Genomic DNA, 16,840 nt, shown 5'->3' with positions numbered 1-16,840 from the left:
TATATATAAAATTTTAATTAATATAGTTTTTGTATTTTTTGTAAATTATTAATTTTTATCTTTTATATTATATTCGTGGCAGTATTTGCATTAAACATACATAAATATTATAAAAATTATGTTTAACAAATATTATAAAAGTGATTGTAACAATAAAATATAAAGAATGATAATAATATATACATGTAAATAGCAATTTTTTAAAGAACTATAGGCTTAAATAAAAAAATAGGAAATTTGATGTTGTATTCACGAATACAGGCATAAAAAAATGAAATACAGAAAGTTTATTTTATTTACAGATTTTATCTACCGATTAATAACGAGTAATTTTTTAATAGTCAGCGAAACGATAATATTACATAGTTCAACATATACAAATAATAAAAATGCTAATGTTCGAATTTAATACAAATTAAAAATTATATGTATTATTTATATATAAAGAAAACTTTATATATTAAGATAAAAAGATAATATTTATTACCAAAAAATAATTTCTTTGTTTGCCTTTCTTTATATGCATAAAATAATTGAATTGTAAAATCTTATCATAATTCATGACACTGTGCTTGAGGAAATCAAAAATTACAAAATTAATGAAATAAATGACATTTTGCCAATAACGACAATAAAATCAAAAAATTATGTAAACCAAAATATTTTATACACTCGTAGATTTGAGCACCTATATTAATTTAAGAATCATTTTTCTTCGTATAATTGTACTATTTTAATTATGGTGGTTTCTTTTTTTCAATCATTTTATCGTTTCAACACTTTTTCAATGAATAGCAACATAAAATTGCCACAAGTATCATATTACTCACAATTATAACAGCGATGTAATCCATCAGTCTTTCTCTCATTTCAACATCTGTGTCATGGTTCATTTCTTTATATTCAATATAATATGCACGCATATTTGTGTCTGTGGTGGTTTGAAACAATGATTTGAAATTATTAAACATAATAAATGATTCTATTTATTTCCAAAGACGTATTTTTTTATATAAAATAAATCAACATTATAGAATAAGAGGAAAAAAAAATATTGGTCCTCTTTTGATATTGAATATTATATAAATGTTTATTCAAATAGTTTCTTTTTTTATATTGTATCATGAATGTACTTAAATTATATATAAGAATGTAGTTCTACAATCCATCAAATTAAACCATTGTCAACATTAAAGAATATATTATATATTTTAATTAATAATACATTTTGAAATAAAGAATATTTACAATTATCTAAATATTCTATTGCTTTTTTAATTTATACTATTATACTATTATACTATTGTTTAGCAATTGGACGATTTTAATTAAATATTTTATTTAAAATATATTTATAATTTTTGTAATTAGAAATTAATTACTAGAATATTGAATGTATGAACTACAATCCCGAAAATGATAGTAGCACCTCCCACAGACACTAATAATAGAACAATTTTTTTTTATCTTTTAATCAGTACTTTCGCTTCAATAATTTTTTTTTAATTTCATATCAATGAATCAATGATTCATGTAAAAATGAATTTAATCGCACGATATTAGAGTAAATTCTTTTAACAATGTGCCGTATGTAATCAAGCAATATCAGTGTATAGCATTATTATTACTGTCTTTTTCATACTTTATATAAATTATTTTATTTTATTTTAAATTATAATCGTTTTTGTTTTATTCGCGCGCAAGTAATATTAAATAGTAAATACGTATATTTCTCTTTATTTTTTCTTTTTTAACAAAATTACTCAAGTAAAAATAAAAAGATCGTAAATAAATTTATAATACTTGCACAAGAGATAAATGATAGTTTGCATTTATCATCTCTAGAAAATCTCTCCTTCATAAGTGAAACATTTTTGCACAGCAAAATATGTTTTATGTATTGTAATTCTGTTAACAGTATCAAATAGATTTGATCATTCATCTGATTTAATATAGTAATAGTGAATGTCGAATTTAAAATATAAATAAAGTCATTTGCGCATATACCTACTATTATTGCTCCAAAACTACAGCACATAAATAGGTCCAAAATGTTGATCATTGTGTACAATTTTTCTTCATTACAGGGTATGATTAATTTAAATATACCCTAGAATAACCCTAAAATAAATTATATTTATTTTTTATATTCTGAATTAATAAAATATTAAATTATACAAATTTCACAAATTTTTATAAAACATTTCCAATTTTTAAAATAATAATTATTTACTTACAATGTGCTACTTAACAGCAAGCGTCTGTTTAAGATGGCGCATGAGGTGACTGCCGACGTCGTGAACCTCAGGCCATTGTTTGAGCACAAATACTATGCCCAATACAACAAGCGTAGTAGTTAATATGCGCACCCTGCACATGAAACAATGAGGCTTAGTACAACTGCAACAGAGATGTGAAAACAAAATAAAACAATGAGTGTGCGAAATTAAAATCAAATGGCAATGTATGTGATGAAATATGAAATGAGATGTATGTAAAATAAAAAAAATTAAGAATGATTAAGAAGAAAAATATATATGCCATAAAAAGTATAACATAATATGATAGTTAACTGTTTATTATAAATATAAAGAAATAAATAAATTATATATTTTGAAATAAATTATATGTACTTCATGAAGATTTTAAGCTGAAATAAATATATTTTAACATATTATTACATATTAAATAATTTATTTAATTATTAATTCTAAATATTATATATATCTGAAAAATAAAAATAACAAATAATTTACAATATGAAATAACTGTACCTAGTCCTAAGAAAAGGCATCATTATACCAGCACCTGTTGCAACAAGAAGTAGAATAACTTGCAACACAGTCAATACCACATTTATAAGCTTTACAACCAATGCTCTTGCATTACTATTATCCAAACCCTCTAAAGTAACATATTGTTGGTGTTGCTGTTGTTGATGTTCCATTTTACAAATTTTAGTTTGACAACTTTCCAACATTTCATGTATATCTCTTAAACGATCTTCACTTTGATATTGCACTTTTTCTTCCATATCTGTTATAGTTTGTTTCAAGTTTTCTACTTCATTTTGATGCAGCTCAGTCAAATCATTAATTTGTTCTTCTAGACGTTCACATCTAAAACGTTCCTCTTGTAAAGCATGGGAAAGATATGTCACTTCTTGTTGTAAACTCTAAAATTAAATGATAAAATTAATAAAATTGTAAATATAATTATTAATTATTACAAATTTCTTGTTTTTTAATTTTCAAATCCAAAAACAAACCTTTAAACCTTCTAATTTATCTTTCATTCTCTCCAGATTTTCTCTATGTTCTTGTAGCTCTGAGAAAATAGATTTGAGACTAAGTGCAGCATTATTACTATTGTGACATGTGTGTGCTTGCCCCCTACTACCAGGTCCGCTTTCGCTTGTAACACTAGAACATTCGGATCCTTCTTCGGATGGAAATTTCATTGCTGCAGCACTATGAGTTGATCCCAAACTACATCCACCAGGAAGTGTCGCTGAACCATGATGAGCTTTTTCATCTTCAACACTAGCGTTATCTCCATTACCTGCACGCGGTGTATCGTTTACATAAAAAGTCGAGCCATCTGCAGGGACACAGACGTCGCAAGTTAGAATGTTATCCAATACCAAATTATTTTGCCTTTGTTAACAATTAATGAATTTATGTAGTTTTTCATATTGTAACATATATTTTTTTAAAATAAAGTTACTGATAATAAAAATATTTTTATACATAATTACATTAATAATATACATCATAAAATATTTTGTAAAATTAATATAAAAATTGTTTTTTTTAATAATTTTTTTTTCAAATTTATTTACATGTTTAATTATATTTTGTTGATGTATTGGATAACTAATATATAAGGAAGCAAATATCAAAATTTATAAAAGCCATTAAAGATAAGGCAAAATCATTAAATAACACAAAACAATAATAAAAATATAAAATTTATAATGTAAATGTAAATAATATTTTCATTTGAAAATTGTCTATAGATAAATACATAAAATCTATAATTTTTATTATTATAAAATATAGAGTAGAATAGAATAGAACAGAAATCATAGTTAAAAAATTAAGATACTAAATAATGAAAAATGTTTATAAAATATATAAAAAAAATATATATAATAGAAAAATTTAGCCCAAATGTTACTTACTACTTTCAACTGCCACGACAGCGCAAAATATTAAATATTATTTATTCTCCAATATTTAAATAAATGGAAAAATATCGTATGATTATTACAATATCAATAATCATTATATCAATACATTTCCATCTTATTCCAAACAAAAACTTCTTAATATAATAAAAATATTATTAACCAAAATAAAATTATAAGAATTTTAGTATATATGTGTATTTACATATATTATTTATGTATATATATTATAAATAAAAAAAAACGTGCATTCTATCGCTTGTAGTATCACAATTTATTAGCATAAGCCAATATGTGCTTAGTAATTGTGCTCTTTAAACACAAAAAACTTTATAATTTTAATAATAAATATTATTTAAAAATTAATAAAGAATATATATAATCTGAGTAGTTATGTTAATTAATTTAAAAAATAATACACATTACTCACGAGATAAAGTATTTATGTTATCAGCACTGCCAAACTTATTTTTTATTAAATGTGCAAATTCTCTTGGTTTGGACATTACACTTCTGAAATTCATAAAAAAATTACATGTAAATAATTATTGCAAAATTGTAATTTAATAAATAAAAATTATGAAAAGTTTTTATATAAAAAATTATTAAATTTATATAATTCTAATATATATATATAAATATATTAGAATTATAATTTTTATGTTTTTCATATTTTATATATTTATAAATATATAATTTTATGTTTATGAATACAAATATATTTCTTTTGCTTTTTTAATTTTTCATTTTTTTTAATAGAATAATAGTTTTTAAAATTCAATTTATAACAATATGATAATATGATAGGAAGATACTGAAATCTATTTTCACATTAACACTCACCCTGAAAAACCACTGATTCCAACTCTAATATTGCCACCCACGTTTCTGGAAGTGAATCTTAAATTAGATGAAAGTCTCATATTGTCTCATATTGTCTCATACTTTATATTTAGAATAATAAAAGATAAATTAAAAAATAAGAAATAATACATAAAAAATGTGCTAAAAAATAATTTCTTATGTTTAAACTTATTTTTTATATAAAACATAAAAATTTAAATCAAAAATATTTAAATCATATTTTTATATTACATATTTTTATATATCCTAATAAATATTTTGAAATAAAAATAAAAAGAAGTTTATATATGTATAGATATTAATAATTTAATATTATTTAATTTTTTGTTTTTATTATTAAAAAAAATATAATACATAGATAATATTAATAAGGAATAAAATATATTTACTTCAGTCCTTGTCCCATATCACGAAGCACTTCTCGGGGTTGTCTATGACTTGTAGGTGCACCATTCAACTCAAAATTTTTTAATTTTTTTGTGTAACTATCTAATTTTTTTTGGAGTTGAGAAATACTGTGCGCTGATTTTTGATTTTTCTTCTCAAATACTGCTTTGATTCGGGTAAGCTGCTGTTTATCTGCATTTGCAGCTAATTTTAAATATTCATTGACATTTTCTAAAAAAATATTAAACCTTGCATTTATAACATATTTTAAAATAAATTATTATTACATATGGCATTCATTATAAATTATTATAATAAGTTACATTATTATTTATTACATTATATTAGATAAATAGACAACTTGTAACACTCTAATATGTAATATATATCAATGTATATACTATATTAATTATCAATAAGTGAAAATTACCATCACGTGTAGTTTGTTCTATTCTTATAAGTTCTCGTGTTTTAGCAATTTTATTTTGAATGTTCTCAATTGCTTGACAAACACGAGCAGAATTAGAGTCAACATCATCAGTTATTAACTCAGAAGAGCCATTTGATAGGAACGATTGTGTTGCATGATATTGTTCCTGTAAATAAATTTATCATTATATTAAAATATACACATTATATACAATATATACAATTAATTCATAATAATTTTAATTATTAGAATTCAAATTATAATTAATAAAGCACATTGAACATATTGTATCATAGATATCTAGATTTATAAAACAATAAGTTTAATTTCAACATAACTTATAATATTATGCAACTATATAATCTTAATTCATAACTCTAATTATACAGTATTGATTAATAACCTTGTATTACAATGTACTTGTATAATACAATGTAATTGTCATTATACATAACAATGTCATTATATAAGTAACTTTATGTAAGCATATACAATCATATACTATTGTAATAAATAATTAAGCTAACAATAATATTAATTTTAATATTTCAACAATAATTTTAAATATTATGAACACATTCTTATTATTGCAAAATGAAATTATATATAATCAGTAAAAATATTTATTTAAAAATAAAAATATCAATAAAATATAAATATAAAAATTTAAAAATTAAAATTATTTTATAATTAAAATATACATACTCCATCATCATCAGTTGGTAGATGAATATTTGGCACAAACTCATCTTGTTCGGCAGTGATTAAATTGGTATTTGATTCATCCATAGCATCTACTCGAATCACAGTTCCTGGTGATTTTTGCCTACTACCTTTCATGCTGAGACTGCCTTCACCACCACTACTTCCACTGCCTGTACTATCCTCCCCTGTTTGGGAACTGCGAAGTCAAATTTAGTTTTGTACTGTGCTCCTTCTATTTACTTTTCATTTATTTTTTTAGGAACTTAGTATTCTTATTTGTAAGTACAAAATATTGTATCATTAATTATATCATATTGAAGCATAAGCTTAATGATTCTGTTTCATGTAAAATACTACAAAAAAACAAGAATTTTTAATTTTAATCTATGCAAGCATATGTATTAACATCTATAAAAAATTAGATCTTACAGTGAAACATTACGTATTTTTGGAATATGTTCCAAAGTAGCTGATAATTGTTGAGATGAAATCAATATATTTCTTCTCTTAGGTGATGCACTGCGTGAACTATTCTTACTTGATGTAGTTATCATCAAATTATCCATTCCTTTTTCCTGAAAAAATTATCATCTAATTGCTTTAGTGTAACTGTAATAAAAGATATGAAAAATAAATATATGAATTTGAAATGATTTATTGTATATGTGATTTATCAAAAAGTATAAATATATTTTTTTTATTAATAAATGATTACTTATTATTAATTACTATATAATTCAATTCAATAAAATATTTAATATTTATTAAAAATGTAATATACAAAGAAATTAATTAATATATGTAATTTTTTAAAAAAAAGTATCATTTTTTTATATTACATTATTTATTTTGAGATTATTATTATTCATATAAGTGCAGTATATAATTCTTATCAATTTCATTTTTATCAAATGTTATCAAAATTAATCATAAGATTTCTTTTTATGATTATATTAAATTGAATGAAATATACATGAAGAAAATGTAATCAAACAAATTAATAGATAAATAAAATATAAAAATTTATGATATTTTTTTAATTTATAATATACTGAAACTTAATTAAATTTTTATTAAAAATTAATAAAAAAAATGTAAAATGCAAATGTAAATTGTAAATGTAAAATGTAAATGTAAATAATGAAAATATAAGCAAATAAAAGAATATATATTACAAAATTAAATATTAAAATAAAAAATTTATTTGACTTTTATATTATTTATTTTATAATTTTCTCTTAAAATTGATTGATTGGTAGAATTGGTATAATTTGAATTTGTTAGAATATATTTGTTATAATTTATTCAATTAGTTTAGTCATTATAATGATTATAGATTAATAAACACTTAAATAATAAATTTACTGTCCTACTTTTATGACTTATACTAAATAGAATTATATATCTAATGTTAAAGCTTTAAAATAATATTATTAATTTCATGTTGAATAAAATAACAAATTATCTATGATGAATTAAATTTCATTATTCATTAAATTATTAACAGAATATCTGAAAAAGAATTACTTAGTTACTTTAGTTATTTAGTTAAATAGTTATTTTTTTCACATTTTATTACCTTTAACCCAATCTTTTAACTGATGAATCATTCTGATTATCATAATTAGAACATCGACATTACTTTCGAAGTATGACGAACATATTACGTGAAATAACATGTGTAATAGAAAACAATATAAAATGCGATACTTTATTCATCTTTTAATTACTAATATTGATATAGATTTTTATTTTATTCTTAAAAAAATTTATTATAATATATATTAATAATTAAAATATAAAATATGATATATAAAAACATTTATAATTTAATATTAAATATTGAATTTAATTAACATTACAAATAAATTATATTGAATTATATTGAAAAATATTTTACTTCTTTTACTTCATAATGTATTTTTTTTTTATAGGAAATATTATCAGTAAAATTTAAACATACCAAATGTGAACTTTTATATTCAGGGAAATCATAAGAAATCAGAAAATTTTATACGATATAAATTAGAAAATGTCGACTAAAAGTTTTGAAAATGAAAAATAAATGAAACAAATATACCGCGGTTTTTATATAAATTAAGAATTTCTAGTAAAAATAATAATGTCACTTTGTATACTTGTCAAATATATAAAACGCAGAGATTTGGTAAAATTATTCATTTAATGTGGTTTGAATTCATTGAAAAACTAAGTATATTTATAAAAAATCTGTGAAATTGAAAGAAAATTTGAAATACGCATGTATGCACAAACAAAGATTGACAATATTTAGCAACCTATGATATTACGTTACTATCGCGACTCATTTCCACACATACGATGTTGTCTGCAGTTATATAGGTTCAAAAGAGATATAGGAAGCAATTGTCCCACCCCTTTCACGTTAATATTGAGAAATGGGTATGACTATCGAATAAAAACAAACGACCTGTCAAGATTTCGCGGTTTTTTGACATTCGATTAACCGAAATATTTGTCACTTACCTTTTCTATCGTTTGATGTATGTAGCTCTTGGCTGAAGCATGTTTTCTCCAATAAATGTCACAAAAAAAATACACAAAGAGGGTCCTTCGCGTATTGCGTTTTCTTTATCGTTTCTGGTCAATCAAAGGATAGCTGTTGTTATCGTTTTTCACGGGCGTGTCATCGCTCACCGTTTAACATCGTCACACTATTTACTGTAATATTAATAAATAGGATGCACTATGTCGATCTTAGGCACTTAATCAACTGTAAACTCATTCAGAAACATCATAAAATGCACACACGATACGCCACATTCGGCGAAACCGCTTCGTTACTTCACAACTCGACAGTGGAATACGCCAAACGGAACACAGAGCAACGAACGTAAAGGAGGGGGTAAACACAGCCGATATTACCACTTGCACTGACTGATCTTTCGATTCCTAGGGATATTTCCTAGGAACGCGCGATTCGTCAATATCACAGTATCGTATCTATTGCAGTATCCATCACAAAATTTATCTGACAAATCTGAAATGTTATTTTTAAATATAATATAATATGATTAAATAAATTTTATTAGTTTCAAGATCATTTAAAAAAGATATAATACATTTGTTCATCAGGAATCCAAAATTTTTTTAATTTCAATTATTATCTCTTAATTATTAATTTTTTAATGTTTTATTCGAAACATATGTTTCACATTAATCGAAAATAAATAAATTTTTGAAATATTAAAACAAACTTATGTACCAATTCAAAATAAAAATAATTTTTGTCTATTATTACTAATTTGTTTGAAAATACTAATATTATTAATATTATTATGAAATTATATGCTTCATAAATTTTTATATATTAAAATAATATATATAAAAAAACAGAAAAATTTAAAATTTGTTACCATATACTAAATACGATACTGTCCTTGTAAATTACTGTTACTCGGATATCTTCGGCTAGATTCGGATTAAATACTGCGCAAAGAGAAAATACATTTGACGATAATCATAATTTATTTTAAATTTAAAATAATTATTGTTGAAAAATATATTCAAATAATTAAATCTAACATTTGTTAATATATATATTTAACGTTGTAATAATTTTTTCGTGATAATAATGTAAAAATAAGGAATGAAAATACCAAAACTTTTAATCGAATTTGTTCATTAGGAGTCATTTAATTGTTCGAGTTTATCAATAAGTGAATTTCCAAAAGAATATCTATATTGTGGACTAACAAAATTCAACAAGCTATATAGTGTTTCGAATTGCTCATCTCTTCTATTTGATACGTTATCGTGTTCATTACCAACGATGGTAAAACCAGCATTTGATAGTTCTATGCAAAACTTCAAGTTTTCTAATGTAATTAAATTTAAATAGAAGAACTGATTACTATTTTGTAATTTTTCTGATACTTTTATGTCCATTACATGTTGTTTCACGTCATTTATAATAGCTTGAGCTTCTAATTTCCATTGGTCCTTATCCAACTCTTGATTAATCACCTCTTCTTTCATTCTTAAGCTTCGACAATTTTATCCCACATGTAATATATTTATCGATGCATGTAATATTTTAAACAATTTGATAGCGTTGTATCAATGTTATGCTAAATATCGTTCACTTTTTACATGCAACGATGGCACGTGACAGGTTAGAATGCGGGTCAAAGACCAAGAACAAACGGTTATGTAATTATCTATCAAACTTATTTATTCCTAAGGAATATATAATATCGTTTTTCAGTGACGATTCAGTAATTGTGATCCGTGATCAATTTAGACTTTGACACTGCGTAATTGATAAATTATATCGTACAATCAAACTCGTGTAACTCCAAGTACATGTGCACCGAATGCACTCTCAGTACACACTGATAGTAAATCTTTTATATGCAACATCTAGCCTTCCGGAACGCCATCTCGTTGCGTTATCTGTTATTAAATTTGCCGCAATATTGAACAATAAGCGGGAAAATTTATTATACAAAGAGATAAAAGATTAATGCAATAACAATTTAGATAATTTTCAAGCATATTATATAAAGTTATAATTTATTTGTTTACTATTATTATTAGTTGGATAGAATTCAAGTAACTCTTAAAAGATCAATTCAATTATATCAAAATAGAAAATTATTTATATTAATAATAGATTTTTAAAAAAGAAAGAAATTAATTACCCTTATTTTAATTCTCATAGTTTAATTTCATAGTTGTTTAAAAATAAGCAAAGAATAGAAAATAGTAATTATAACGAGACTTACGTTTATTTATCAATTTCATCTATAGAACATATAAAGTGCAATTGGAAATAGGTCATATCTTTTATTATACATCCAAGACTTCTTAAATACAATCGTATAAAATTATTATTAAAATTATTATTATATTTATTGGGACAAAATTTTAATTATCCGATTAAATAAATTTTTATTTTTTTCTCTAAACATCGACTACTATCACTTTTATTTAAACAAAAAATTATAAATAGTGAGAAAATTCAAATTAAATTGCTGTTATATGAACTGTTCACAATTTTCTTCTTCTCCTTTTTTTCTTTCTATCTTTACAATCCCAACTGCCTTCAATTCAAATTCTAATATATATAAAAAATTTTCAATGACGATCGACTTCGATTCAACGCGAGTTCAAGCCTATTAATATCTCTTGAATTCCACTCAATTGACAGTGCGATTTTCAAAGACGATCGAGTCGATATCGCGGAGCATGACAAGAGAACCTGACGAGGTTGCAACAGCTGCCTCAGCTACGTAGAGATGAAGACGGGCCAAGCTGAAACTGGGAGATGTGGGATCAGCTGCCGGAGCTGATACTGACGCAGATATTCAGTCACCTCGGTCATGGAGACCGTGCCAATGTTGCACAAGTCTGTCAGCGATGGAACCGTGCACTTTCGTCGCCAATTCTTTGGCGTTCCGTCACAGTCTTCATCGATCGTGATCTGCGTGGTGATTTCCCTTTGGCGGGAGAATTAGCCGTATGCATATATTTATCAAAAATAAAACTTCCATCGTTCTCTTCCCTCGCACAATCACAGTTAATTCATTAACGAGACGTGTCACGAATGATGGATTGAAATTAAATTGATATTTATTTTCAAGGGCTAATTTAAAACTTACTTATAAATATAGACGGAGTTTAATTCTGATAAGAATACAAATTTCTTGAATATATTTCAACGAAAGGATTTATTCTTACCGATGGAATATATCTTACATTTTTTTTTTTTTTTCTAAATCTTAAGGAAATAAAATTAGACGTTTATACGATGTGTATATCGAAACTCGATAAACTCGTTTCATTTAGGCAAAATATGGACAGCACATACGAAGCCTGGAACTCGCCTGGTCACGACCGTATCTCTTGCCAAGAGAAGCTCGCATAACTCGTAATATTCAAGCCGAGGCAGGCGCTGATTTCCTTACGATCGTACGAGCCAAGAATGTTCAGTTAAGGAAGCTGATACTCACCGATTGGATATTCATTTGTAAATGGGGGAACAGGGGCAAACTGTTGTACGCCCTTGCTAATTTTTTAGGGTAATCAATTGATTAGTTTCTTAAAATTTTTACGCTAAAATTATATTTGATAAAAATCTAAGAAAAAAAAATTAATAATTTATATTGTAAATATTCATGAACCGTTGTCATTCTCGGATACGATTTCTCTAGTAATTTAAAACAAATAATCATTCGCATAGTTGTCAACATAATTTGGAAACGCTTAGCCTGCTGAATGCAACTCTTGGAGTGAGCGACGTGTTGCGACTTCTTGCCAGTGCTTCGAAAAGTTCCACCGAGCATTTGGCATATCTAGATCTTCGGGGTGCGTTTCGAGAATGGCAGGCGCCTCACAGCAATCCAAGGCACGTGAGACATTTCTATCGATTAACTGTAATAATCAATTATCACAGAGGGAATCGAAGGATTCATGGCAAAAACAATCTTTGTCAATCAATTGCCTGACGGCAATTCAAGTCGCGTTCAAGGCAGCTCTGTTGATTCATTTAATTTTACTGCTTACTCATTATTGGACGTATGAAAAAATTAAAATAATCATGATAAAACGGTAAAATTAATGGTAATAGTACGTAATTATATACTTGTATACTCTTTTTAATATATAATTCTTTCATTATTCATTCCCTTGTCGAAATATCGATCTTAGATATTTTTAGATTTTTTTGCTCAATCTTCTAGTGGTTTAAGTACAAAATAAAAAATATTTTTTCTTCCTGCACTTTTAGATTTTCTAGATTTTTTTTCATAACACAACGTAGAATTGTCAAACTATATATTATAACGTGAATTTTGATTACTTGTATTTTTTTAATCGTAATTAAATTTTGATGAAATAGAAATATCTCTATTTATTTTTTATTATGTTATCTCGTTTAGACGCAAATATTTCAAAATTGAATTACATTATTCAAAAAGAATTAAATATTTCTCTCCAGCGCTGCAATCGATCAAAATCACCTTGATATATAATCGTCCACGAACGCAACGATTGCGATACCCTGATAAAATAACAATTTTGCCAACAGGAACACAAAAGTAACACCTAATTACTTGACAAGGGTTATTCTTGCGAGAGATGGCCTTGACAAAGATCGCTTTTATAAAACCCACTTTTCATTTTACAATATAATAGCTCTTAGATCATAAATCATAGACTTTATACCATTACATTACAGTATTGTAGTTTACCTCATAGAAATTACAGATCATAGATTTCATTGTGTTCATTTTCAACATGCGAGCCTCGTTTCTAATTACCGGAATCGCAATTTTGATTGTTAAAAGTCTTGCATAAATTTCGCGATACGATTTTTTTTTCTTTTTTTTGGGAGAGGCATAGATCGAAGTTTTATCTGAAAGATTTATTTTAAAAAAATTATCACCATTTCTTCCGACGAGAATTACCTTCATCATAAATTTTTTTCAGATACTTGCGTCTGCTTGGCCGATTTCGCGCGTTGACAATACTCAGGCTCGATTATCCAGCCTTGTCCGACCAGACTTTAATCGCCTTAACGAATGCAGCGCCAAGAGTGTTGAAAACGCTGCACATATCGGTGAGAGATTCTGATTCCAGACATCACACGATCACCGACACCGCCTGGCACAATTTGGTACTCGTCTGCCCGGAGCTCACAGTGTCCTACACTATAGGTACAATATGATACAGAGTGACGTAAAAGTAATCATTGATTTCCTTCCACCCACGTCGGGCCAATATCGAGCTGATGGTTATTACGTTTTGTAATTCCGTGGAAATTTCCATTGTGCATCGAGCAATTTAGAACGAATTATACACTCGAGAAATCCGATTTAAAGACGGATGATTACTTTTGCGCTGGAATTACTGTTGTCGTCGAAGCCTTTTTCTCTCTTTTTTTTTTTTTTTTTTAAATTGCACGTCTCTTTATGTCGCACCGAGCGATTCTGATATGATGATTTTGTGATGATGAGAGAATTATTTTTAAAATTAATTTTTTAATCATTGATAAAATCGATGGTAATAACATTTTTCGAAAATTAATTTGAAATTAAATTAAAATCAATCTCATCCAAATGTATTCACACGTTAAACAGGAAATAATTTTCTCGTGGTTATTTAAAATACTGTCTTTTTTTTTTTTATTTCTAATGTAATTTTAGATAAATCGCAGGTTATCATTTTTTTTTAATGCTACTTTATACACGTCATAAAAATTTACGTATTGAATATTCATACATACGTAGCGAGTATCAATAATTCATTTCATTTTATATTTGTTGTTCACGAACGATGAATTGAAATATCGTTTTATTTCTAGAAAATTTATGAATATTGAAATTGCTCGGTATCCAATTATCACAGAGTATTTTTCATCTCACTGTTATTATATAAAATTACTTGGCAAAGTTTTTTTTTTTTTTTTTTTTTAATATATCTCTGGTTAATAACAAGTAGGGTATATTAAACGCATGAGTAGTAATGTATACAGCCAAGAGATATTTTATCGAAAGGAAGTTGCAAGGTCAGCCTTTGATATATAATTAATAGCCTCCAAAGCCTTATTCACACACAAATCATATGAATGGAATCGCTCTCAGCGTCTCGAAAATATGTGATTCTATGCATCATTTAGCTTGTTAAGTTTGATTTTCAGTTAACATATCCCATTACGAAGATATGTGCTACTTCCTACTGCCCAGCGTGCCATTGGCTAGGTTTCAAATGTTCAGCGGTCATGTGTGGGATCAGAGCAGATCTCGCAATTTCAGAAGCACTGTTGGATTACTTATTACCCATTACACCAACACGCTAGGTATAATAAATTCTTCCAAATCCTACACATCTTGCATTTCCTCTCTTCTAGAGAATGCTCTATTTCTTCACGCGTCTTATCTGTCGTAATAATTCTCGTACTTTGGCTATTGTCTCTTCCAAATTGCGTAATTTCTACGTTATTGAAAGAAATAACTTGAATATATATATATATATATATCTTCGTTTTTCCTTTCTTTTCGATAAGTCTAAAAATTACTTCTTTTCAATAATAATATTAAAAATTCGTATCAATATCAACGATAATTTTCCATTCGAAAATAGATGGATTAGTTCCAGATAAAATTACACAATTAAGGAATAATTATAATTTCGAATTTAAAAACATTTTAAAAAATAAGCTCCGTTTGAATTCGATCGAATTTCGATTCGAAAATTGAAAGAAGAAATATTTCACAAATGTTTTAAGACTTTGGATTGAATATCTGGAATTTAATGAGACTAATTGTATCGACATGATTACAGCGGAAGTAATGTTACAACTGAGAAACAATCGTGAGATGCTCGATGATTTGCTCGTATCGATGCTGGTACGTTGCAAACACCTAACAAGATTACAATACGACGGTATAATAAGAAGTCTTGATACTTTGCGGGACATCTGCCAGCTTCAAGCTGAAAACAAGACTCGTAAGAATCCAAACACTTGTTCCCATTCAATACAATCAATTTCAACTTTAAAAATCTTTTTCCTTTATTTAAAAAAGAAATTAGGGACAATTGAAATTACCAATTTTTAATTCAAATAGTCTTGAAAACAAAAAAAAAAAAAAACAAAAAACAAAGAAACAAAAAAAAATTAATTTTAGTTTAGAAAATACATCCATGTTTAAGATAATGAAATAACGAAATAGATTTTCGTACGATCCATGTGAAACCACGTAACGTTAACGCCCGGAATCGCGCCATTTTGAACGACATCAACTACCATTACGACCACAAGATGATGGAACAAGGAGTAGATTTCCGTATCGAAGATCCGGCCTCGGTTTTGGTGTTCTACTGAAATGTTAATTTCTCAGCTGTCCACCGGTATCTGTCCCACTCGAGTCTCTGGTTATTAAGGCCAAAAAAATAAAACATTGTCCGCCCTTCATTTTGATGCGATTCATTCTTTTTATTCCTTTTTTAATTGTATTACGTATTTATTTTTGATAACTCGAATTTATTTATTATTATTTGTTAAATATATATATATATATATATTTATTTATTTCTTTTTTTTTTTTCTTACAGGATACTCGGTATTTCTTTTTAATAATTAGATTTATCTATCTTTCATATTTTAATCGTGTAAAAAATAATGAAACGAGCCAATAACGAGTTTTTTTTATTTTTCAACGACGAAGAATTATTGCTGCTGCGATAGAACAGACTGAGTAATAAATTTGTAGAGTGAATTATGA

At 25.9% G+C, this 16,840-nt stretch overlaps 3 protein-coding genes across 15 annotated transcripts; 1 reads left to right on the top strand and 2 right to left on the bottom strand.

Annotated features, from left to right (window-relative positions):
• Positions 1-272: 272 nt before the first annotated feature.
• LOC408811 (transmembrane and coiled-coil domains protein 2) lies at positions 273-10,644 on the bottom strand. 13 transcript variants are annotated; one of them, XR_003304517.1, is made up of 15 exons: positions 10,491-10,626; positions 9,971-10,043; positions 9,081-9,594; positions 7,005-7,150; positions 6,576-6,771; positions 5,871-6,036; positions 5,443-5,671; positions 5,033-5,077; positions 4,620-4,702; positions 4,184-4,192; positions 3,269-3,600; positions 2,775-3,175; positions 2,238-2,400; positions 2,008-2,121; positions 273-1,908 (listed from the first exon to the last, which is right to left on the bottom strand). XR_003304517.1 is itself a non-coding variant. In XM_016911901.2 (14 exons), the coding sequence occupies exons 4-13, from the start codon at positions 7,139-7,141 to the stop codon at positions 2,244-2,246; spliced, it is 1,755 nt and encodes a 584-aa protein (XP_016767390.1). In that variant the 5' UTR covers positions 7,142-7,150; positions 9,081-9,594; positions 9,971-10,043; positions 10,506-10,644; the 3' UTR covers positions 273-2,121; positions 2,238-2,243. The 13 variants fall into 13 exon arrangements, 11 of the variants coding, with proteins under 11 accessions (XP_016767390.1, XP_016767392.1, XP_016767389.1 ...); XR_001702808.2 differs by having other exon boundaries at positions 1,191-1,908; positions 2,012-2,121; XM_016911901.2 differs by having other exon boundaries at positions 273-2,121; positions 10,506-10,644.
• Positions 10,060-10,947, bottom strand: LOC100577976 (GSK3-beta interaction protein). Its single transcript, XM_016911906.2, has one exon. The coding sequence runs from the start codon at positions 10,590-10,592 to the stop codon at positions 10,239-10,241; it is 354 nt and encodes a 117-aa protein (XP_016767395.1). The 5' UTR covers positions 10,593-10,947; the 3' UTR covers positions 10,060-10,238.
• A 639-nt stretch (positions 10,948-11,586) lies between these two features.
• On the top strand, positions 11,587-16,530 carry LOC100578714 (F-box only protein 39). Its single transcript, XM_003250103.4, has 7 exons — positions 11,587-12,075; positions 12,405-12,637; positions 12,799-12,963; positions 14,046-14,272; positions 15,256-15,414; positions 15,900-16,064; positions 16,289-16,530. Exons 1-7 carry the CDS (start codon positions 11,884-11,886, stop codon positions 16,438-16,440), a joined length of 1,293 nt encoding a protein of 430 aa, XP_003250151.1. The 5' UTR covers positions 11,587-11,883; the 3' UTR covers positions 16,441-16,530.
• The last annotated feature ends 310 nt before the right edge of the window (positions 16,531-16,840 follow it).

The sequence above is a fragment of the Apis mellifera genome, linkage group LG4, assembly GCF_003254395.2.
Source record: "Apis mellifera strain DH4 linkage group LG4, Amel_HAv3.1, whole genome shotgun sequence".
Classification (NCBI taxonomy): Eukaryota; Metazoa; Arthropoda; class Insecta; order Hymenoptera; family Apidae; genus Apis; species Apis mellifera.
The sequence above is the reverse complement of the archived record's forward strand: the minus strand, read 5'-3'. Positions and strand labels throughout refer to the sequence as shown.

What these genes read in the sequence shown, in the direction of transcription:
- LOC408811 (XM_016911901.2), bottom strand. Translation starts at nt 7,141, where the DNA reads ATGGATAATTTGATGATAACTACATCAAGTAAGAATAGTTCACGCAGT. An exon ending in AAAATACGTAATGTTTCACT is followed by an intron (nt 6,772 to 7,004) that starts GTAAGATCTAAT and finishes TTGACTTCGCAG; the next exon opens with TTCCCAAACAGGGGAGGATA. An exon ending in TACCAACTGATGATGATGGA is followed by an intron (nt 6,037 to 6,575) that starts GTATGTATATTT and finishes ATTTATTTACAG; the next exon opens with GAACAATATCATGCAACACA.
- LOC100577976 (XM_016911906.2), bottom strand. Translation starts at nt 10,592, where the DNA reads ATGAAAGAAGAGGTGATTAATCAAGAGTTGGATAAGGACCAATGGAAA.
- LOC100578714 (XM_003250103.4), top strand. Translation starts at nt 11,884, where the DNA reads ATGTGGGATCAGCTGCCGGAGCTGATACTGACGCAGATATTCAGTCAC. An exon ending in CTTTGGCGGGAGAATTAGCC is followed by an intron (nt 12,076 to 12,404) that starts GTATGCATATAT and finishes CGTTTCATTTAG; the next exon opens with GCAAAATATGGACAGCACAT. An exon ending in CCATTACACCAACACGCTAG is followed by an intron (nt 15,415 to 15,899) that starts GTATAATAAATT and finishes ACATGATTACAG; the next exon opens with CGGAAGTAATGTTACAACTG.